At 37.3% G+C, this 25,658-nt stretch overlaps 1 protein-coding gene across 1 annotated transcript in view; it reads right to left on the bottom strand.

Annotated features, from left to right (window-relative positions):
- EXOC2 (exocyst complex component 2) overlaps positions 1-25,658 on the bottom strand; it is a 182,056-nt gene that overhangs the window by 115,460 nt on the left and 40,938 nt on the right. Inside the window, exons 5-9 of the mRNA XM_060189160.1 lie at positions 23,872-23,985; positions 23,068-23,192; positions 8,835-8,915; positions 274-419; positions 49-130 (exon numbers count right to left, since the gene is read on the bottom strand). Coding sequence (XP_060045143.1) covers positions 49-130; positions 274-419; positions 8,835-8,915; positions 23,068-23,192; positions 23,872-23,985 — 548 coding nt within the window. The remainder of the gene's footprint in view (positions 1-48; positions 131-273; positions 420-8,834; positions 8,916-23,067; positions 23,193-23,871; positions 23,986-25,658) is intronic.

Raw genomic sequence — 25,658 nt, 5'->3', positions numbered from 1 at the left:
TCCTGTAAAAGGAATATAGAAGATCTAAAAGTAATAAACATATCTTACATTTCTTGAAAACTTGCACCTCGGTTTTCCCAAAGAGAGACTTGGCCTTTTCGTAATCATTAATAACCACATCATAATCACCCTTTAAAATTAAAAAAAAATTTTTTTTTCAAACTGTCAGTAAAATATAATGATACATTTGATAAATATAAAGTAAAAATATCTTAACAACTCTTTAAATTCTTATGACATCTGGAGCCATAGGTATGTAAACATGGACTTTACCTTTTGAATATTTCTTTCAATATTTAGAGGAAGGTTGAAGAGAAACTTAAATCGCTGAAGCACATTGAGTGCATTTCGAGTGGAATCTGCCTTGTCCTTTCGACCTAATACTTCTTGAAATAATGCATCAGCAGTAGTACTCGCTCCTGTTTTAGAAGAACAAATAGAAACTTAGCCTAAAAACTGATTTAATCAGAAAACGTGTCACTAGTGAGAGAAAGAAAATGTTAAGTAGCCATTGCAGCTTTACATAAAAGCTGAATATGGCAATTTGCTTAAAACTACATATATCAGAATTACTTCATGGTTTGCTGAAATACAATTTCCATTTCACCCTCTAAGTCTTTTCATTTGTTAAACAATTAAAAAAATAACAATACCTAGCAGGCCCAAATAAATTCTCAAATATGAGCCCACACGAGTTTTAGTTACTATGATAAATGTTATATGAAATAAACATATACACACATGAGCACATGTGTATGCTAGTTAAATTCTTTGGATAAAATAGCTATGTATTATATATAAACAAATCAAGGGAGACAGTTTCCTGAAAAGTTATTCAAAAGAAAAGTTTTTGTACTAATTCTAATACTAGCTATATTTCCTGGTAAAAACAAATCTCTTTATGTACCAGACATAAAGATTTCTGTCAGCAATCTTAAATGACAAGTTTTGATATGTCATTATTAATGAGTAGTCTCTAAACCAACTATTCTTTCAAACCACACATAAATTGAACATTGCACATATTTTCTTCAACCTAAAATACCTCAAACTATATGAATCGCTGTAATGAAAGAGGTGCTCTATCTAGAGGAAAATTTACTGCGTATAAACTTTTTCAACTTGCGAATTATTTTTAATTAGCCACAAGGAACGAGAGGAGAGAAAAGATAAACTGTTTCTGACTGTTTGATCACAGCTCATAAAAGTTTCTACATTATCTGGTCTGGTGACTACACTTTAAGCAAAGATGAAAAAATTACCTCAGTCTCACTGGGTGGCTTATATGTCATATTCTCTAGTCCACAGTGTGGGTGGCCTGATCGTGTTAAAAGTCGTCTTTGTAACATAATTGTTTTATCTAAATAATGTTTAAATCCTGTTGAAATTTTAAAGGCCTAATATAAAAACTTTGTTTTGTCAAGATAGCTATTTTTACCACATTTAATGTAGAATACTAAACTTCTACTATAAGATGACAGAGAAAAAAAAAATTCCCTTCTTGCCATTAGACCACATAAGGGTGGCTACATGAATAGCTGAAATTCGATTAAGGCTAATCCTTTTCTCCTCCAAAGATAATTTGCATTAAGCATTTGCTTAGCATTTTGAAAATATAAACTTCACCATTCAACCCTCAATAATGAATAGATAGATAAATAGTGAAAAGAACTGAATAATTTTAGAAGTTTTATTACTAACATGTGCACCAGACATGTTAAATCACCAAGCACTTTTTCTTTTATATACAATGAAAGATTTGGGGGCAAAAAATATAAAAGCTCAAAATTAATTTTTTTTCACCTTAACTTAATGGCAATAAAACAAAATAATACTTTTAACTCCTCTAAAAAAAGTATAAAGCCCAACAGAGGTAGAAAATTCACTTTTAATTAAATTAAATATGTTACAGAGAAAAATTGTTAGGCACAAATTATAATCTACAAAGAAATGTATTTACACAAATGTATGTTTCCATTTACATACATAGATACATGCTAAGCTACAAAAGTATAATTTGTAGATAATTTTGTCTATAAATTATTATCCCCCTGATAATTTTACTGCATTCATAGTAAAATTTTGAGAACTCAAAATTCATCTCACTGGACAATTACAACCTCTAATAAAATTGAGAACAGTTAAACCAAGATTTGTATAAGCAGATTAAAATTACCAGCAGTTCACAAAACATACTTTCTATCTTTGTTCCCTAGAGAAACCAGTAAGAAAATGATTACTAAGAAATACAACCGTGCTATTCTACACATAAAGCAATCCACCAGTCAGGCACTGCTAAAATTCATTAAGGACAACTTCACCCTAGAACCCCTATAAGACACCAGTCACCTACACCTTCCCTCCTCCTTCTCAAACCAAGAATACCCAACTAGGCACCAACAGGGCTGGGAATATTTAGTGTGTAACCACAGGACAAACCCATTGGATGGTATGGTCATTAACAACCAGAACTCTGGACTTAACAAGTTGCAAAACAAATCATGATCTTATATGGACCTACGTAACCCTAAATCAGACAAGCTGGCTTGGGCATTTCTCCTCACCAGGGGACTGTCTCAACATCAGCTCACTGGATAGCAACTGTCATTGCTGCAGTTACATACACACTATGAGCACTAATGGCAGCACTGCTGTAAGAATCCAGTGGGGGTCAATATGGTAGCTGCATCAGCAGAGCATGGAATGTCCCTCAGTGTGCAATGGGGCCACATGTTTGAACTTGAAGGGCACTATGCCACAGGACCTAGAAAGGACAGAAAGACTATGTGGAGCCACTTATATGCTAAATATAAGGGAGTTAGACTACTTTTAAACAGAGTATAATAGTAGTTCCGACAGGTGCAGGTAATGGTGAAAGTGGAGGGGATGGGGCACTACTGATAAAAGGTAGAAGATAAACAAAAATTCTGGAGATCTAATACAAAGCATTGTGAATGCAGCTAACAACACTGCACTATAAGCTTGCAAGTTGCTATGGGAAAGGATCTCAAATGCAAAACTGCAAAAAAAATGCAATTATGTAATGTGATAGAGGTGTTAGTTAATGCTAATGTAGTAAGCATGGTAAGTTATGTGCATCCAACCAACACCTTTCATGCTGTAAATTAATACAATATTCAAGGTAGGAGTGTAGCTCAGTGGCAAACTTATACAGCAATCTATGTTGATTGTAACCCAACAAATCTGGGTGGGGGGGGGATGGGAAGGAAAGCCACTATAGCACAAACTCATACCTGTCTACTGAGTTTCTATCCTTAACAAAGTACAAACTTATTTTAGAGACCAATTTATTTAATGAAATAGAGAGGAAGAGACAGCCAAAGCAGCACTCTTAACACATGGATTGCAAGGAATCTTAACACGGGGCCTCAAGCTTGTAAATCCTGTGTACTGTCACTGCACCACCTCCCAAGCTAGGGGAAAAAAAGATCTTTTTTTTTTCTTTTCAGTTTTCCTGTCATCAAGAAATTACTAGTCATGTAACTCTAATGGTGCCTTTTGAGTCTGAACACATATATTTTAAACTATACATCATCCTTTCTCTTATTTTTGAATTAGTGACCTTATTCTTTCATGGTACTGATACTTGAAAAGGTAGTCCACAGTGGTGTATTTTGGTTTGGTTTGGTTTGGTTTTTTTTTAGGTAGAGACAGAGAGAGAGAGGAGAGGGGGTAAGGAGAGAGGAGAGAGGGACAGATAAAAGCAATGAAGTGCATGTGGCAAAGTAGTACAGCATGCAAGTGAGCTATGTCACCAGCCTGGAATGTTTTTCCTTTATTTATTAGTGATTTAATATTGCTTTAAAAAATTATGAGTAACAGGGGTATAATTCCACACCGTTGCCACCATCAGAGTTCTGTGTCCCTGTTCCCTTCACTGGAAACTGCAGTAGTTCTACCAAGGTCACAGATAAGGGTTGACTCTTAGTTCTTTAACTATGTAGAGTGTGTTTAAACCTGTCTGCTCTGCTTCATACAAACTGGAGGTGGGGTAGAGAGGTAGCTGAAAGAAATGCACATACACCAGAATACAGTTTGAGGAAAAAATGAAATGAATGAGATAAAGAACAAAAACTTGGGAGTCGGGTGGTAGCGCAGCGGGTTAAACACACTTGGCGCAAAGCGCAAGGACCAGCATGAGGATCCAGGATCCCCTGGTTTGAGCACACAGGCGATGAAGGAGGTCTGCAGGTGTCTATCTTTCTCTCCCCTTCTCCGTCTTCCCCTCCTGTCTCCATTTCTCTCTATCCTGCCCAACAATGACAACAACAATAATAACTACAATAAAAAAACAACAAATGCAGAAAGGGAATAAATAAAAAAATATTTTTTAAAAAAAGAAAAAAAAAAAAGAACAAAATTTTACAGGACCTTAAAGTATATGAACATTTAACGTAACTTTAAAAAGAAATATTTAAACTACTGACATTAGAACATTTAAATGGTCATATAAAGAAACTCAAGAAAAAGACATATAAATTTATATATACAGATGATTCTTAGCTTGCAGTGCCATAATGCACTTCTTTTCCTATTTATTTATTTATTTATTTATTATTGGATAGAGACAGAGAGAAAATGAGAAAGGATGGAGACACAGAGAGGGAGAAAGACAGAAAGACACCTGCAGCCCTGCTTCACCACTCATGAAGCTTTCCCCCTGCAGGTGGGGACCAGAGGCTTGAACCCAGGGCCTTGTACACTGTAGTATTGTGTGTTTAACCAGGAACATCACTGCCTGGGTTTTCTTAGTGACATTTTTTTTGTTTTCTCTAACTTACTTTACTGTAATACCGTATACAATACATACACAAAATACATGTTAACCAACAATTACTGGTAAGGTTTCTTGTCTACAGCAGACTAATAGGGATTAAATTAAGTAGGAGCAGTTAAATGCAATAGAGTCAAAAGTCATATGCAGATGTTTGTATTAACAACTTCAGTAAACTAAACTAAATCAATTCTCTATTTCTTGTTCCTTTCTAAAAGAAAATACATTTTCCATAGTCTTACTATATTTATATTTCTTCTGATACTCCAGTTTTATGGTTTCTAAAGTCTCAGTTAACAATGACATACTCACCTGGCCAGAGGATATGCACACAGAGCAAGAGGCACACCTCTTCCAGCTACGACCCCCATGCTGGCCCACACATAGTACCTCAACACAGACAGTATCAAACAACTACTGGTAACAACAGCTTGACTTAGCAAAGAATTATCCTAAGGTATAAAGATGAGTATCAAGTAGACTAAAAACAAACAAATAAATAGAAGTTTCTTGAAAGGTCTGTCTAAATGAATATATCTAAAGGGAAGTTTTCATACCAAACATTTCAGAAGGAAAGTTTCAAAAGGAAGAAACTAACTGTGCTAAGTCCATCTTTACTCAGAAAGAGTAAGCCTTAAAGGAAAGTAATATGTCAGCATGGCTAGAAGAAATTTAGTGGCTGCAAAGTAACAGAAGAAAAATAATTTCCCTTACAGTGTTTAATACCACAGACAAAGGGAAGATTTTCTACTCTTAAAAAATGTTAACACATGAAATGTGGTTTTCTCTAAACTTTAAAACATAGCTATTTTCTCTTGTTGGCATTCTTGTTATGTCAGCCTTTTCTTACAAGTCACTTTCTAAAAGTAAATTGTAATACATAAATATCATAGTTTTTAATGACAATTTCTTGGTGGGGGGGCCTGGAGTAGAAATATCCAACCCAGACCTTAAATATCTGACTTTGCTATCATACATACAGCTTTGGCAAGTGAGTATTTGGGTTGAATATAGAATGTATTCATTTCAAGTAAGTTTGAAAACAAAGCAAAGTAACAACTCTGATAACAAACAGAGGAGGAAATATTTAAAGCATGGTTCGACTTGCAATCTTACATACCCAAATTCTACCACCAAAGGAAGTCTGTATCAAAAGTAAGTTTCTTTCTTAGAAATCTTTTCTTATCAAGATCCCCCAGTTCATGAACAGACACATATATACAAAAAGGCTCAGGAAGTTCTGTTTCTAGGAAGAAATTAAGTTAGATTACAAAAAACTAACTAAAAACCATGGTCTTGCATTCACAGAAACACTAGAGAGCTGATGTGAGGTTTCTTAAGTTTATACTTCACGGGGAAATCACATGCTACACTTAAATTTTAAACTAAGAAGATCCCTCTGGGCATTCCTAGTCAAATGCTTACTACAGAAGTGAAAGAGCCATCGTTAAAGTATGCCAGTCTATAGCCCTTATTCAGCTTTCGCAATCCTTGCTTTGATAAGGTTAGCTTTGGACTGAGTGAGGAAAGTGTAATAGGAAGTAGGTGAGGAGAGTATCTAAGTCTAACTAGACACTATTTCATTATGAACTTTTTTTTTATACTGACTCACTATTGTGTATTTTTGCGTCAGGTATATATGCCCTAATTTATGGATACATGTGAACACATGGTCTATCTCATGGGACCTGGTCTATATGTAGGTTTTGGGACTATCAGACCACCCCATCAGCTGGGGCCCTCTTGGGGAGTCCTGAGATTCCCAAACAGATATGATGGGCCTAGACCTCGAATAAATCCCGTTCTCCATTGTTACCAGTCATCTCTATCGGGAACAACACAAAAGACCCTTTTGTGGGCCCCCATAGGACCTTGCCCTCAACTTGGATCAACAACAGTAGAGAATATTCCATCCTCCGAAGGGAGGATGGACAGCATACTCTGCTACACCTGAGGAAGATTGGTCCTGATATTGGGGCAGCTTACAATGTTCCTACTCATGACCACAGAATGTAAACTCAGATCTACAGGGATGCAGAGGTCACATAGGCTCCTAAACTGAGTAAGGGCCCAGATCACATCAAATCGATAGGGTTTACACTTAACAATATGTATACACCTTTCCCATATTTGGGAGCTACTCTCTTCCCAGATCCAGCTTTCTGGTCCTTTTTCCAGCCATGACATCATCTCCTCAAACAATAACTTGGATCCACCTGCATGCCAGATTTCAGGCTCAGGAAGGAAAAAAAAAAAAAGCACACATACTAGTATAGCCACAGGTTCTTTGGAATATAACTAAAATATGCCTACTAGCTATCTATAAAATGGAGACCCCCCTTAATTCTTCATCTGAACTATTCCAGCCATTAGGTTCATGATTAGTCAAAAATTTGTTTGGCTTTATATGTTAACTCTCTTTTTAGCCACCACGTTCCAGATGCTACCATGATGCCAACCAGACTTCCCTGGATGGACAATCCCACCAATGTGTCCTGTAGCTCTGATTCCCCAGAGCCCTTCCCCACTAGGGAAACAAAGAGAGAGACAATCTTGGAGTATGGATCGACCTGTCAAGGCCCATGTTCTGCAGGGAAGCAATTACAGAAGCCAGACCTTCCACCTTCTCCATCCCACAGTGATCTTGGGCCCATACTCCCAGAGGGTTAAAGAATAGGAAAGCTATCAAGGGAGGGGATGGGTTACAGAGTTCTGGCGTTGGGGATTGTGTGGAGTTGTACCCCTCTTATCTTACGGCTTTATCAGTGTTTCCTTTTTATAAATAAAATAAAATATAAATAAATAAATAAGAAGAAAAAAAGTGAAAGAGCATAGCTAACTTTAGAGTTACTTTAAAAAAAAATTGTCCCGGGAGTCAGGCTGTAGCGCAGCGGGTTAAGCGCAGGTGGTGCAAAGCACAAGGACTGGCATAAGGATCCCGGTTCGAACCCTGGCTCCCCACCTGCAGGGGAGTCGCTTCACAGGCGGTGAAGCAGGTCTGCAGGTGTCTATCTTTCTCTCCTCCTCTCTGTCTTTCCCTCCTCTCTCCATTTCTCTCTGTCCTATCCAATGACAACAACAATAAAACAATAAGGGCAACAAAAGGGAATAAATAAATAAAATAAATATTTTTTTAAAAAATTGTCCCAAACCAATCTAATAAGTAGCTTAAGTTAGTACCTCAGAAAAAAGACACAAAGGAAGTAGATAGGACTCTCAATTCTCTCTCTCTCCTCTCACCCCTCTCTCTCTCTATATATATATACACACACACACACAAACACACACACACATTTACGTCAGCCTATAACTTTTACAAAATGTCTCAGAAACAGGCTCAGGGCTGATGAGAAAGCTCACTGGGTAGGGCATACGCTTTGCCACATGCATAGCTCAGGTGTGAACCCTGGCATCATACGGAAAATAATATAACACTGGGGGAAGCTCCTATGATGTGGGTAATAAAGGGGCCTGGGAGAGTATTAGTTGCACGTACACTAGGCAAAACAAGTAAAGAGAAGAGGGAAAGGGCACAAAGGAGCAAGGAGGAAGGAAAAGAGAGGACTGGAGGAAGAAAGGGAAGAAATTGAAGTTAGCTTAAATCCTTTTTAACAAGGGCAAGGGAGGAATAAATAAATGAAAAGACCATAGATAGGGGTCCTTCTCCTCCATGTTATTTTCAGCAGACATCTGAAGATGCTTCTTTAGGTTTTGGTCAATGACAATTCTGGTTATTGCTTCAGAACTTTTCTATTTGGATGATGCTATTTATAGGCAAGTAGCAAGTTTCACTGAAGAAGTATATTGGCTTGATTTCAAATAATAATTTCCTGTTTTCAAATGATGGTTTCTCATAAAAACCACAAATATTTTCATTTTCAATGTTTTTATTCCCCATTATGTTCATTTAATCATTACTACTTAGAAATAAATACTAAAATGCAACTTGCTCCCTTGTTCTGTGAAATCAGATCCCAGAACTATATTAAAACTTGTTATAAAGTCCATAAATAGCTTTGGATTCTCGAAGAAAACTTACTGTTCAGAACATTCTCCAGTTTTTGCGTCATGGATCCTTCTACTTTTTCCGTTCCATCCGCTTCTAGTTTTTGATGGATGGCTTAAAAAAAAAAATCTAGTTATAATGCAGGCCACTTTATGTGTGGGAACACATTATACTAAAGTGACATTTTTAAACAGATTTTTTAAATGGTTACATTATTTTCACTACTGCAAGGAAGCATAAACTCTTACAAAATCTTCAAAGTAACCAGCAGACATTTGTATGTTATTCACAGCTAGACACTGCGAAAATGCATAATAGTACATAATACACATAATCAATCACTTGACCATCAATGTTGAGTGGCAAAACTAGTTGTATTAAAAGAAAAAAGAAGAAGAAGAAGAAGAAGAAGAAGAAGAAGAAGAAGAAGAAGAAGAAGAAGAAGAAGAAGAAGAAGAAGAAGAAGAAGAAGAAGAAGAAGAAGAAGAAGAAGGAGAAGGAGGCATACCTAACTAGTATCTTTAGCATGTTGCCAAAGAAAAGTCGTTCTTATTTCTCCTTCTTACCAAAGAGAAACACTACCTCAAAATATTCAATTCCAGTCTTGGGACATAAAATAGGAAAATATATATTGTTCATGTCCTATTCATTCTACTACTTAGAGTTTCCCCCAAAAGATCAAGTAACATCTACTACTATTAACAATTGTGGGTATACAATTATACTAAAGGTTTTTTCTACTATTTATGTCTTACTGATGTCTGATCAAGACTACTCAGAAATCACATAAAAATTTGTATTGAAAAACTTTTTTATAGGGCCAGGTGGTAGTGCACCTGGTTAAGTGCACACTTTACAGTGCACAGGACCTGGGTTCAAGGCCGTGGTTCTCACCTGCAGGAGGAAAGCTTCATGAGTGTGAAGCAGTGCTACAGGTGTCTCTGTCTTTTTTCTTCTTTATCCTCTCTCCCCCCTCTAAATTTCTCTCTCTCTCTATCCAATAATAAACAAATAAAGAGATTTAAAAAAAACTGCTTTACCCACTGAAATGGCGAGGTAGATTTTTGTTTGTTTATTTTACTTTTTTTGTTTTTGATGGGAGCAGAACTCACGTAAGAGTGACTTTATCAACATACAGATGACTTTTCATTCAGATAGACAAAAAGAGCATAATGAGGTAGAGACATCACAACACCAGAATGTCCTCCACAGCCATGGGACCTCCCATGTGGTGTTGGGTCTTGGACCTAGGGTGTGCGCATGGCAATTCAAGCATTCTACCTGGAGAGTTTTCTCTACAGTCATGCACGGGGAAGGTTTTAAAGATTGTAAGTCAGCTACACTTATAAAACAGTAAGACAATTTTCAAAGTAAATGATCAAATGGAATTTCAAAGTCAAAACTGTAGCATAATAAGATTAGCACATTAAACATTACTAGAATTGTGATCATAAGTACTTACAAAAATAAAGCAAACAATATATTTAATGATCCATTATAGGTATTCAGTAAGTATTATATCAGAATGAGGATGATTAAGGCTTGGTTGGGAGCAAAGTCAATAAAGAAACTAGCAAAGTCAATAAAGAAACTCCAGGGGACTGGGCGGTAGCACAGCGGGATAAGTCCATGTGGCTGGCACAAAGTGCAAGGATCAGCATTAGTATCCTGGTTCAAGCCCTCAGTTCCCCACTTGCAGGGGGGTAGCCGCACAAGCAGTGAAGCTGGTCTGCTCTTGTCTATCTTTCTCTCCCCTTCTTGTCTTCTCCTCCTCTCACTATTTCTTTCTGTCTTATCTAACAATGATGGCAACAAAATGGAAAAAATAACCTCCAGGAGCAGTGGATTCATAGCACAGGCAGAGCCCAAGTGATAAGCCTGGAGGCAAAAAAAAAAAAATTCATTATTGTTACTATGGTTAATTTTTTATGATCTTAATTTTTAAATTCAGTATTATTTTCACTTTTTAATTTTTTATTTATTGTTATTAGACAGAGGAATACAGAAATTGAGAGGAAGGGAGATAGGGAAAGAGACAGAGCGATACCTGCAGACTTGCTTCACCACTTGTGAAGCTGTCCCCTGAAGGTGGGGACCAGGGGCTTGAACTCAGATCCTTGTGCACTGTAATGTGTGCACTTAACCAGGTGCACCACTGCCTGGCCCCTTTGCCAAGCCTGTTTTCTAAGTGATCTAGGAAGCTCTCCCGGATCCTTGACTCTTGCTTTGTGGTTCTGCCTACTGTACGGGGTTATAGTGCCGTTGTTGGCACACCAGTACAGTTTCTCATTTCCCCATGAATGTTCTTCCCAGGATTTTAGAGACAATTCCTAGCACAGTGTCCAGTGCACACACATGTAATAGATACCTGGTTCACCAAATCAGATACAAGACTTACTATTTCTAATTTCTCCTAGAAGTGACCAGATGTTGCCAACTAAGGTTTGTCAACCCCTGCTATGCCTAAAAACCATGTATCTGAATCACTGTAAGTAGCAAATATGTAGTTCAGGAAATTTCCAACAATACAAACACCTTCTACAGAATATGCAACATCTTTTCATTCCCACAATCAATAATTATTTCACCTAAATATGGTTGTGTGCCTAAATATTTGCTTAAAATGTGTAAAATGAAGATATACTGACATTCCTTCATACGAGATTATAAGAACCACAGTCAATGGAAAAATTTCAAATAAGTGTAGCATTCATATAACTGTATATTGTCTTCTATAAAAATAGATGATGACTTAGGGGCCGGGTGGTGGCACAACTGGTTGAACACACGTTACCATGCACAAGGACCCAGGTTCGAGTCCCTGGTCCCCGCCTGCAGAGGGAAAGCTTCACAAGTGCTGAAGCAGGGCTGCAGGTGTCTCTCTGTCTCCCTCCTATCTCTCACTTCCCTCTCAATTTCTGGTTGTCTCTATCCAATAAACAAAGATAATAAAAAAAGAAATAGATGATGACTTGAAAATAAATCAGTCATTGAAATTCATCATGTAAATAAATGAAATTATAAAACTAAGAAAAATAATAAGTGATGACTTGAAAATAAATCAGTCATCGAAATTCATCATGTAAATAAATGAAATTATAAAACTAAGAAAAATAAGTGAAGCACTACAGTAATTTCTAATGCACACTGTGCATCTTGTTAAAAAGCCAATGATGTATGTTCCTTAAATGATTTTCATTTCATAAAAAGGACACCATGGCCCAGTAAAAGTAAAAAAGTTAACCAAGACCACAAAAATAGACATCAAATTTGAACTCAAGCAGTCTAACCCAGAACAAAACACCTTTATCTGAAATTGTACATCTTGCACAAGCAACAGACTTAAACTATTTCTCTGTTCCTACAGATTAAATGAGAATTAACTGACTTGTCATGTCAATAATAAACCGCATTCAGTTGAAAATAAAAAGAATCTTCTCTCTCCAAACATTAGCTACTCAAACACCTAAGGTTCTTTTACATAAGTTGATCTATCAAAAATTCAAATGCAGAGTGAGTAGTTCCACAGGCTTCACTGTCAATACAAACACTTGTATATGTTAAATATTCTTCAATACTCAAATTGAGAATCAAATTATCTTTTTAAAGGAACGTACAAGCTCTGTTTCAATCCACTAGGTTACAAACTGGAGCAGGGTGGGGGGAGCAGGGAGCTAGAATTTCTCAGACCAGAAAGTAATCCATTTAACTCTGGAGTTTAGTTGGTTGAGTCCAATCACTGGCATCGCACATGCCAGAGTGATGTTCTGTTCTTTCCCCTCTCTCTTTGTCAGCAATAAATCAATATATTTTAAAAATTAAAAAATAAACAAAACATTTTAAATATGTCTATAAAAATATGTGTATGTCCTTAGTCAATTACAGTAGAATCTATTCCCTTTGGTTCATTGGTTAGAAAATTCTGGTTCAATGGGACTGGATGGTGGTGTACCCGGTTAAGTGTACATGTTACACTTAACATGTTACAAGGTCTGAGGTTCAAGCCTCCTAGTCCCCACCTGCAGGGGGAAAGTATCACAAAAGGTAAAGCAGTGCTACAAGTGTCTCTCTGTCTTTCCTTCTCTATCCCCCTTCCCTCTCAATTTCTCTCTGTCCTATCAAATTAAAGAAATAAAGTTAAAAATAAAATGAAATTCTGGTTCAGTGTCTAAGAGGTGTCTGAGTAGAGTGTCCCCACTGTAGGTAGGAAGTAGGGGCTCAAACCCAGGTCCTTACATGTGGGGATATATGTGCTTTGCCAAGTGCACCCTGCCCAGCCTCTATCTATTACTGAAATAATAGTCAATGCATATTATGACCTTAGGAGAACTACTACAGTTTCTAATAAAAGGAACGGAACACAAAACTCAGGTGGTGGGAACAGTATGGAATTACATTCCTGTTAACTCATAATTTTTGTAAATCACTAATAAAAAAGTTAAAAATAAGGCAGGGGCAGTAAAGGACATTCAGAAAAGTTAGAGTGTTGTTCTATCAAAACACTCAATGCTTTAACAACTGTGAGAAAGTCTAAACTCGTCAGATACAGAATGGGCTACAAAAGATGGATTTTAAAAAAAAAAAGATGGATAAAGGCAGGAGATTGGCTCATTTAATGAAGGCCTTTTTGGTCAATATGGCCACACCATCAGCTGAGGCCCTAGTCGAGGAATCCTTAGATTTCCACATAGACATGATGGGTCTAGACCCTTAATAGATCCCTCTCTCTGCCATCACTGGTCATTTGCATAAGGAATGTCATCATAAGCCCTCTTGTAAGCCTCTCCAGGACCTTGCCCTCACTATAAAGTAGGGGCTCCCCACTGTCCAAAGGGAGGCTGACTCATCCTATCTTAATACTTGAGGAAGATTGTTCCTGAAATGAGTGCAGCCTAGAATGTTCCCAGCTGCGACCATGAACTATAAGCTCAGACTGACAAGAGACTCAGATGTTATACAGGCTCCTGTGCTAAATATGAATATATATGGGCCCTGGGTCAAATCAATAGGCAAAATAGTTAACTGCATTTATATACTTTCTTCAAGTTTGAGAACTGCTCTCTGCCCTAACCCAGCTTTCTAGTTCTATTCTCAACTCTGATACTGTCTTCCCAGATAATATTGTTAGGCCATGTGCACTTTAGCGATCAAGCTCAAGCCAAAATTACTAAAGTCATGGGCCCATTGGAACATACCTTCTTTAATCCTAAAATCCCTATTCTCATCTGCTCTATTCCTACTTTTTGGTTCCTGATTTATTAAACATTTTGTCCTGCTTTATATCTTACTGCCTTTCAGCTACCAAGTTGCAGATGCTACTATGATTCCATCCTGACCTCCCGGGGCAGATAACCTCATCACTTAGCTCTGCGACGTGACCACTCCAGATCCCTACCCCACAGGGAAAGATAGAAAGACCATAATATGGATTAACCTGCCAATGCCCATGTCCAGCAGAAAAGCAATTACAGAAGCTAGAACTTCCACCTTCTGCAACCCATAAATAATTTTGGTTCATAGTCCTAGAGAAGAAGACATTTGGGAGTGGCAATAAATGTAGCTGTGACTTAGAAAGGAAGAGAAGGAAGGACCTTGGGGGGAGGGGAGGGCAAATGGATATATAGATAGTTACAGAAATAATAGTCAATCTGTATCATGACCTTGGGAGAACTACTACAGTTTTTAATAAAAGGAATGGAACATAGAACTCAGGTGGTGGGAACAGTGTGGAATTACACTCCTCTTATCTCATAATTTTGTAAATCACTAATAAAAAATGAAAAATAAGGCAGGGGCAGTGAAGGACATTCAGAAAAGTTAGATGTTATGTGACTGTATTAAAAAGAAAACAATATCTAAAAATAAGTATAAAAGAATACTCTGGCTCAAATTAAGTGCTCAAATGCATTATAAATATACATAACATTTATTACTATATTTCTCTTAATTATTGTGTTGTCAAAAAAGTAATGACCTTTTTATTTTTCTGTGTAAAAATCTGTTGAGATTTTTCTGACAACCCAATAGTTCTTTCTCTCTTTTTTTTCTTTTTCTCTCTCTTCTATCTCTCTCTTTTTCCCTCTGAGCACTGCTCACCTCTCGTTTATGGTGGTATAAGGGATAGAACCTGGGACTTTGGAGCCTCAAGCATGAAAGTCTCTTTGCATAACCATTATGCTATTTCCCCCACCTCTAATGCTTATTTTTATTCTTTTTTTGTATTTTTCTTTTAAAGCAACCTAAATCTATGATGAGCTGACTTATTTCTATTATGAAGAAGTATACTTCCGAAAGAAAATACATTTGGAAAAAAGAAGTCCATCACTTTAATTATGTTGACAGAGTTAGGAGTAAAAATAAAGTTATTTCTTTAAAGTTTCAAGTGTGGACTATGTCATGACGGTGACATAAAATGTTTCCGTGTATCAAAGTTAAAGGTTAATTTGATCTTGTTACATAAAATGCAAAAGCACTCCAAATCTTCAAGGAAAAAAAGATGAGAAAACGTCTTTAAATACTAAAGAGAAACTAAAAGATGTCCATGTGCTATAACAAGCAAATTTGCTCAAGCTGTTGGTTTCAGTGTTTCTATGATGTGCTGACAATCCTGGCTACAAAAGGATACCTGGCATGCACTGCATTTCATTAAGCAGGCTTTGTAAATAATACCACATCCTACAGTAGCCCTGCCTTTACTACCACTTTCTAAGTCAACATTATCATTAAAAGAAATCACGCAGTCAAATTTTCTGTTGCTGAAAAAAAGGCCACCACTGATCGGCAGGTCAAGAGGAGGTGAGCCTGGCTCCCCCAGCTCAGTTTACAGCCCGTTCGTTGCTGACAAAGCAGCTTCCTGCCACCCATCTCCACCACAGCAGAGCCACTGTCAAGCTGTCAGCCAAGCATGAGGACCAAGAGACACTGGGATCTGATAAAAGCAATCCTATTTTCCAGAAAATTAAACCAAATAACCCAATGTCTGGTTCACTTGACCTTTTATTTTCTCTGAAAACATTTTTTAAATAGTATAACTCAATAAGCAACATGGTACATGATCACAGGTTTGTTGTTTTTTCTAATCTATTAAAACTTAAATATGTGAAGCAGTTGAATATCACAGACTTATCTTTGGGAAATAAAAAAAGTATGTATAAACATTCTATTCAAAGAAAAATCGTTTAGAGAAAGGCTGGTGATTGATTCACTGGAATTGACTGTTTTATTTGACTTAACTCTGCAATAATGTGGACATCAAATTTGGTCTTTTCTATTTTAAAATACATCATATCTGTCTGCACACGTATCTAGTGCCATTATTAAGTGAGGCCCTGAGAAATGATGTGTGTGCATGCATGTACGTGTTTTTATGTACAGTGCCTGGGAGGACTCTCAGGCACACCGAGTTCAACACACTCTAACCTCTACATGTTACTGCTGACCTTGGGAGACAAGACTGACAAACTATTCTGATAGAGAACCAGAGAGTAAATAAATAGATGCTTGATGGGCCACACAAGGTGTCTATCAGATTCTCTCTCTCTAATAGTCCTTGAAAAATGGAGCCTGGCATAGCTCCTGGTCTGCGTAACACAGGTTTCTGCCTAATGTACCATATACAACAGCCTCTAAGGACAGCAAAAGCAGGAAACCATAAGGGGTTAGATGTGTCAAGGGATGAGATGTATGAATAATTTAAATTTATGAAAACTACTTCAAACATTCAATTTGTATATACTGTTTACTCTATCAGGTTATCTAGAAATCATATAGGAGTTAAATTTAAATTGGTTAAGTGATCTGTGAATTTTTTCCTTGAGTTACAGTGTGTGTGTGGAGGAAACAATAAGCAAATAATTAGAACTACCTAACAAGACTAACAGGTCTAAAGGACCAGGGAGATAGCACCATCAGTAGTGCAACAGCTTGAGGCTCTGAAGTTCCAGGTTCAATGCTTAACATCACCATAATCCACAGCTGAGTTGTGCTATGAAGTAAGTAAGTAAGTAAATAAATAAATAAATAAATTCTCACTTAAGTGAATGACTCCTAAAGTATACACTTGGCTAAGTTATCTTCATACATCCACAGACATTTAAAACAGGCTGTGTTAACAACTCAATCATAAGTCACACTACCTAGTATAAGCAACAAGGAGAATCATATGGAAGTGAGAGGGTAATCATGTCCAAAGCAACAGGTGTTTTCTTTTCCCCTTTCCTTTCCTTTCCTTTCCTTTCCTTTCCTTTCCTTTCCTTTCCTTTCCTTTCCTTTCCTTTCCTTTCCTTTCCTTCTCTCTCTCTCTCTCTCTCTCTCTCTCTTTCTCTCTCTCTCTCTCTCTCTCTCTTTCTTAGCACTGCTCAGTTCTGGCTTATGGTGGTGCTGGAGTTTGGAACCTTCAGTGCTGTTTCCCCAGCCTAAGCCTGGGTCCACAGTTGCGGCAATGCCAGAAACCAAGTGACTGGGAGTTGGGTGGTAGCACAGCAGGTTAAGCACAGGTGGTGCAAAGCACAAGGACCTGCAGGGGCGCCACTTCACAGGCAATGAAGCAGGTCTGCAGGTGTCTCTTTCTCGCCTCCCTCTCTGTCTTCCCCTCCTCTCTCCATTACTCTCTGTCCTATCCAACAACTACAACATCAATAACAGTAATAACTATAATAATAAAACAACAAGGGCAACAAAAGGGAATAAATAAATAAATATTTAAAAAAACAAAAACAAGTGACTATACAGGTGACAAACTCAAGGGGCAGCCAAGGAAATGGTCATCATCAGACTATCAAACTGAGAAGCCATATGTTTCTCAGATAATGTTGTGAAGCTCCTTAAGAATAAACCATGAACTACGATGACCAGTATGAATAGTAACTGGTTAAGAAGCCACAGCTTGTCTAAAATGCAAGAGGTGTGGTCAAGAACAACAGGGGTGACTGCCATGGAGAAGGGAAGTATAGTGCCGCGCGGGTATTTCTGCAGGATATTATATAAGAAAACAAACACACTGAGGTCAACATTAGGAGGTCAGTTATGTCAGGCAAAAAAGAAACTCTCTGGATGATAAGGTGATCCCTAGGTATTTTTCTCTCCTTTATCTCTTTACACCTCTAATTAAACAGAATGAAAATTAAATTGAGCCAGAAAAGTCGCTTGGCAGTAACTGCACATACGAGAGCCCTCAGATCACTCCTTAGCACCACATAAAATATAAACAAACAGATAAGCCTGAACACAAAGCTTAAGAGAGGCGCGTTGGTTGAGAATACTGTATGCCTACTGTCCCATGCTGTTACCATGGAAACCAATGCTGTCCATTACTCCACTTTGACAGGACACCTGGAAGTTCCAGAGTGAAAATTTCTTGGATGTTGTCCCAGACATGTTTTCCCTTGGCGGATTTTAATGTGTATCTTTTCTAAGAAACATTAACTGTGCATCCAAAAACTTTCAGGGGTTTTTGTGAGTCTATTTAACAAATTATCAAAACCGAGGGGCAAGTTGGGGACTGTTCCTAATTTGGCAGTTATAATAGGCATATGTCTCTTCTTAGTGTCATTTTAATCAGTGACATGCCATCATGACAGTGGTTCCAATACTGTATACCACAGTCTAGATTGTGGCTATACTATTTATGCTGCAGCATTAGTGAAAGAATGAAATCACCTACCAACTCATTTCTCAGAAACTATCCCAGTCAATTTAAGCAACACTATATTATATAATACAGCATCAACATCAAAAGAATAAAAGTCATTTATAGTTACACAAAGTATGTTTTACTTACAAAAGGAAAAACTGACAAAAAATTTAAGATCTTTCTAATTTATAATATTTATTTATTTACTCCTTTTTTGTTGCCCTAGTTGTTTTTTATTGTTGTAGTTACTATTGTTGTCGTCGTTGGATAGGACATAGAGAAATGGAGAGTGGAGGGGAAAACACAGAGGGGGAGAGGAAGATAGACACCTACAGATCTGCTTCACCACCTGTGAAGTGACTCCCCTGTAGGTGGGGAGCCATGGGCTCGAACTGGAATCCTTAGCCGGTCCTTACGCTTTGTGCCACTATGTGCTTAACCCACCACGCTACCGCCCGATTCCCAAGATCTTTCTAATTTATTACAAATAATGTAACCGAGAGGATATTAATAATATAACAATAGCATGTCCTGAAGAATACAAGGCTCCCTCTTTTTTACATATTTTATACTGTTACTGAAAACTGACATATGTTACAAAAAATCATGGTGCCAAGAGGTAGCACACCTGCTTCAGCATACATATTACAGTGCCAAGGGTCCAGGTTCAAGCCCCTGATTCCTACCTGCAGGGAAAAAGCTTCACAAGTAGTGAAGCAGGGCTGCCTGTGTCTCTCTGTCTCTTTCCCTCCCTACCTCCACCTCCCCTCTCAACTGCTCTGTCTCTACCCAATAATTAAAAAAAATAATAAATTAAAAACACACTTTTCACAATGCTAATATACTAGAAAATTTAAAAACAAAAATCAATTACAGACTAACAGAAGAGAAAAATTAAGATTTCGAATTTTCAAGGGACCTAAAAAGGTATCACAATAAAATAAGTGAAGCAGAACACAAAAATTAACTGAACTTAAAAATGAAAATAAAGTTAAACAACTTGAAATTTATAACACAGTGTTGAAAAGATTTTAAAAATGAGATAAGACAATAAATTTCAGAAGGGAACCAAGTCAAAATGAAATATAGGAAGTAAAAATTTCATGGAGTCAGGAGGTAGCGCAGCAGGTTAAGCACACGTGGTGCAAAGCGCAAGGACCTGCGTAAGGATCCCAGTTCGAGCCCCCGGCTCCCCACCTGCAGGAGAGTCACTTCACAGGCAGTGAAGCAGGTCTGCAGGTGTCTATCTTTCTCTCCCCCTCTCTGTCTTCCCCTTCTCTCTTCATTTCTCTCTGTCCTATCTAACAACAACAACATCAATAATAACTGCAACAATAAAACAAGGGCAACAGAAGGGAATAAATATTTTTTTAAAAAGAAAGTAAAAATTTCAGATTTATACACAAACCCACACCCACAATACTTATATATAAATCACCCAGTGCCCAGCCCACCTGAACCCACATATCCATCATAGTCATTGTATAGAAGAAACAATCAGACATTAATGGCCACTTGGTGAGATAAAACAGGAAGTACACAGTACAGTGTGTGGCCAATGGTGTTGAAACTGAATTTTATCTAGTGTCCAAACAGGTAAGTCTAAACACTACAAAGGAGAGAAAAATAAGCTAAATGATAATAGGAGAAATACAGACTACAAGATATTCTAGAGGACAAATAGCAAAATGTTTTCAGCAAATCAGTAACATGAGAGATAAAGGGAAGGAAATGGTTCTAATTTAGAAACACTTGAGAATTTTAAGTCAACTGAAATGCCTTGACCTTATTTAAATAATATTTTTAACAAGCCAATTAGTGAAAAGAAAAAAAAGTTAGAAGGTAATGGAGAAACCTGAATATGATCTGGGTATTTAATGAAACTGATGAAGTGTTGTGGCTTGCCAGCTGTGATAATGGCGCTATGGTTAGATTAACAAGCCCTCCCTTATTTGGTGGGATTCACAAAGGATACAGGAGAGAAATGCCATACTGTTTGAAGAAGCAAAACACTATCAAACCAGACTCAAAGACAAATATAGAAAATATTAACAACTGCTAGTTCAGGTGACAGATAGGAGGGGTGGCTGTTCAGCTGTACACATTCTGCGCATGTGCAATTTTTCCACCATAGAAAAGTAAAATGAATTATCAGAGCAAGCAACTTTATGTATTAGCTCTTTCACACTGTCACATATAATTCCTAATCTACATAGCCTATATCATACGGCATGCATATATAGATGCATATAATTCTAAATATGATAACAATATCTGGACAAAAACATTTTTGAAAACCAGCAGGTCAATTTTACTTAAGACTATAGTCTGAAATTTTTCTGAAGAGCTACAAGTAAACGGAATTTCATATTAAAATGACTACCTACAAGAGCAAAAGAAATCTCTATCATACAAAACTATATATAAAGTAATTCTAATTATAGGCTATATACCTATGCAAGCTAAGGGCTAAAGCGGCATGCATCAAGGTGTTATTGTAATTCTATACAATGGAATTATGCGTAGCTTGCATTTATTACTTAAGTATAAGATTTTCCACAGTATATTTTATTATTAAAATCATCTTCTATACATCATACAGTCATTTATTTATTAGTCGTTGTCAGCATTATCTTTGTTAAACTTTAAATTACCAAGAGTGAGCAGGGGAGAGTACAAAATGGCTATGCAAAGAGATTCTCATGCCTAAGGCTCCAAAGTCTCAGGTTCAACCCCCTGCATCATTATAAACCAGAGCTGGCAGTGCTCTTAGAAATAAATAAATAAATAAATAACCTATAATATTTCAAGGTTAATGTTTTGAGACTAGATAAATTTAAAACACCAAATAAAATTTCTCAAAATCAGTCACATGTGAAACTATTTATAGGAGCAAAAACAAAGACATACTATATATGTTTACAGAGACACATATTTTTAAAAATAGGGTGGAGAGAAAATATATATTTTTGTTAAGTGAATCTTAGTTACAGTGATTTATGAAAACTATTAGCCACACATGGAAAGTAATAATTTGCATAGCTATTAGGCATACTAATAAATTTCAACTGATAATACTTAATAATATTAAACTCAGGTGGGGGAGAGAGCATGTAAAAAACTCATGTCTTGACGTTCCAAGGCCCCAGATTCAATCACCGGCACCACCGTAAGCCAGAGCTGAGCAGTGCTCTGGAACAAAACAGAAAGAGAGAGAGAGAGACAGACAGAGAGAGACAGGAAAAAAGCACCTCAGTTTTCATCTGCTCAAGTTTCTATCACTAGTATAGTACAGCAACTGTTGGTAGTTTAGAGAAAGTATTAACAGGAGAAAGAATGAAAAGAGAAGGCAAACTTTCAGAAATTACTTGTGAAAGATTATCTAACTTTTCTCTTTCCTAAGTGTTCACATTTCATTCCTTTAAAAATCTAACCCTTAGCGTCAAGGAAAGAACAAATCCAATGCCTATTTATTCTGTCAAAAGTTAAATATTGATGTTTGGTCCTGAGGAGATGGTTTTTAAAGATAATAAAGAGATATCTGTATATTAAAAAAAACAGGTTAATAAAAAAGTATTAAAAATATGAAAAATAGTGTGCTCCTTAGTCAACAATGAAAATTGGATCTACTTAACTACACAGGGAATTTATTATAGGTCTTTGTTTTATAAAAGAATTGATTTAATTTTTAATACTACAACTCTTTACTAGATAAATAGTAATTCTATTTCTATTAAACGTAGCTGTAGGAAAAAAATTAAATCTACACAACATCATTCCCTGAAATGTTTAAAGCTCTTCTATCTAACACAATTTCTCTCACATATAAAAGTTGCTGGACAACAAACTTAAATATATTTGTAGGAAGCTGGTGGGTGGTGGCCACAAAAAATAGTACAATATATCTAGGGAGTTGGGCAGTAGCACAGTGGGTTAAGCGCAAGTGGGGCAAAGCACAAGGACCGGTATAAGGAGCCCCATTCGAGACCCCAACTCCCCACCTACAGGGGAGTCGCTTCACAAGTGGTGAAACAGGTCTGCAGGTATCTTTTTCTCCCCCTCTCTGTCTTCTCCTCCTCTCTCCATTTCTCTCTGTCCTACCCAACAACGACAACATCAATAACTACAACAATAAAACAAGGGCAACAAAAGGGAATAAATAAATATTTTTAAATGACATCAATAACAACAACAATAACAACGGCAACAAAAAGGGAATATTTTTTTTAAAAAAGATAGTACAGTATCATCAATCCTTTCTAGATTACAGAATGAATCACATTTCTAGAATTGCTCACATGTGTAAGATACTGCTAAGTACAAAAGGTTTTTTTTAATTCTAAAAATGTACCCTTTAAGATTTAATTTCTTATCAGCCCTGGTTATTGGGCATCCTAGAAAGGCAAAGTAGTTTCTTATTTCACACATGCATAATGGATCAACGAAAGTCTCAGAGACAAATATTTAAAGTACCAGATCTTCAAAGAGATTCTAATCTACTCTGCAACAAATATTTACAGCACATTTTAGATCTCTACTTTTATAAATACAGACCAAATATCACACCCTGTAAACACTCCACAAGCACAGTGTCAGGTTTCCACTGTGGAAGCCCCAGCAGATGGCTCAGCTTACCTGAGAGGGCATCCTGTGCTTCAAAGAAAGTACTGAGACCCCCTTTCACATATGCCAGACTGCCTTCACTCTTCTTGTTGGCCTGTCTCTTCAGGTTGGTGACTGCCATTTTGAGCTGTTCAAAACTGAAATGAAACAATGTCTGAGTTCTAAGCATCAAAGAAATAAGATAATGCATTATGCCTAAGACACTTAAGACTATCTTAGTACAGATAAATAGCAATAAAATATGTAGCCAATAAAAGCAAAAAGCTGGGGGCTGGGCAATAGCTCAGTGGGTTAAGTGCTCAAGGACTGGCTTAAGGATCCCAGTTTGAGCCCCTGGCTCCCCATCTGCAGGAAGGTCACTTCAAAAGCGGTGAAGCAGGTCTGCAGGTGTCTATCTTTCTCTCTTCCTCTCTGTCCCATCCTCTCTCTCGATTTCTCTCTGTCCTGTCCAACAAAAATGGGAAAAATAGCCTCCAGGAGCAGTGGATTCGTAGTGCTGGCACCGAGCCCGTGATAACCCTGGAGGCACAAAAAAAAAAAAAAAAAATCAAAAAGGTTTCAACTTCTTACCTACTAGAAAGTCTTAATAGTTTGCATAAGGAATGAAACATACAGAAACATGACAACAGTCTGAAGTTAAAAAATAGCATGACTAAATAATCAGCTTATATTGTAATTAAGGATACATACCCTCAATGAGCTTACCAAGTCAAAGGAAGTCCAAGTGGCAGAACCAAACCAAACCCTTACATTACTGTGATTCTGTTAGCCATATCCCAGTGAACCCATTCAGTTGACAGCCCAACATCCACTAACCTGGTATTTGAGTGGTTTTCTATCAAGTACCAGGCGGCTGAAAAATTCTCACTTGTAAAATCAGCACTCATTCCAGGGAACAGCATTTCTAGGTCCTTCTGGGGAAATTTACTTCTGTTGGGGGAGAAAAAATTTTTAAATGTATTTTAGATGTTGTTATTAGAAAAATGGGTACTAGAGTACCCAGTGCAATAAATATGATAGCAAACTATTACTATACATTACGAAGCCTATGTTTGTATGTGCACAGAATTTACTGTCTATTCATTAGCTGATATCTCATAATATAAATCTTAATTAGATTCATAAGGCAGGAAAATATCAATAAAGTACAGAAATAGCACCAATAATAGAAACAAAAAAGATTTAAATAGGCTAAGTTAATACTTTATGAAATCTATCCAAATATGAAATCATCCTTTATTCATTCGATAAAAATCAAAATGTGAGGGTCAGGAAGCAGCTTAGCCAGAGGGGAACACAACTTACCATGCACAAGGGCCTAGGTTCATGCTCCGGTACCATGGGGGAGTGCCAAAACACTAGAGGAAGTCCCACATACAGTGGAGCAGGACACTGGTATAACTCCTCTTCTCTCTCATCTGTCTTTTTTTTTTATATATTTATTTTATTTATTTATTCCCTTTTTGTTGCCCTTGTTGTTTTATTGTTGTAGTTATTATTGTTGTTGTCGTTGTTGGATAGGACAGAGAGAAATGGAGAGAGGAGGGGAAGACAGAGAGGAGGAGAGAAAGATAGACACCTGCAGACCTGCTTCACCACCTGTGAAGCGACTCCCCTGCAGGTGGGGAGCCGGGGTTCGAACCGGGATCCTTATGCCTGTCCTTGTGCTTTGCGCCACCTGTGCTTAACCCGCTGTGCTACAGCCCGACTCCCCCTCTAAGTCTTTTAATGAGAAAGTTGGTCCAGGATCCACTGATCCTCTCTCTGGGAGACGCAGAGAACACATTTGAAAATTTACTTTGGTGAACCAAAGTAAAAGGCTCTGGTGTGTGTGTGTGTGTGTGTGTGTGTGTGTGTGTGTGTGTGTGTGTGTGTGTGTGTGTGTGTGTGTAGGGGGGTATAGGTCCTGGAAAAGGATGACAGAGGACCTACTGGGGGTTGTACTGTTATGTGGAAAACTGAGAAATTCTATGCATGTATAAACTATTGCATTCACTGTTAAACAATCTCCAATAAAGGGGAGAAAATCATGTAAATGAAAAAAAAAACAGTGATGGGGCAGGCATAGAATATGCAATCCCTCTATAAAGGAAATAAAAAAGAAAATGCAAATAAAATAAAATTTGAGTATGCTTAAGTGCATTTTAATCATATATATAAATATCTTTTGTAAAAAAAACTGTATGAAAGTTGCTTTAAAATATAATAAGACTAAGGGACTAGTAGTCTGCATATAAAATTTGATCTAGCAGTATCATTCACTTAATTTCAAGTTCATGTCTAGAAGAATCTTAAGAAAAGCTTATAATAGGCAATCCAGAATTGAGCGTAATTTCTCACCTCTATCTTTAAGATAAGTATTTGTGGGGCCAGGCAGTAGCGCAGTGGGTTAAGTGCACATGGTGTGAGATGTAAGGACCCCAGTAAGGATCCTGGTTGGAGCCCCCAGCTCCCTGTGTGTGTGTGTGGGGGGGGGGGGGTCGCTTCACAAGCGGTGAAGCAGGTCTACAGGTGTCTATCTTTCTCTCTCCCTCTCTGTCTTCCTCTTCTCTCTCAATTTCTCTCTGTCCTGTGCAATAACAACAAGGGCAACAAAAATGGGG

Source organism: Erinaceus europaeus, chromosome 4 (genome assembly GCF_950295315.1).
Source record: "Erinaceus europaeus chromosome 4, mEriEur2.1, whole genome shotgun sequence".
Classification (NCBI taxonomy): Eukaryota; Metazoa; Chordata; class Mammalia; order Eulipotyphla; family Erinaceidae; genus Erinaceus; species Erinaceus europaeus.
This window is presented reverse-complemented; position numbering and strand designations above follow the sequence as displayed.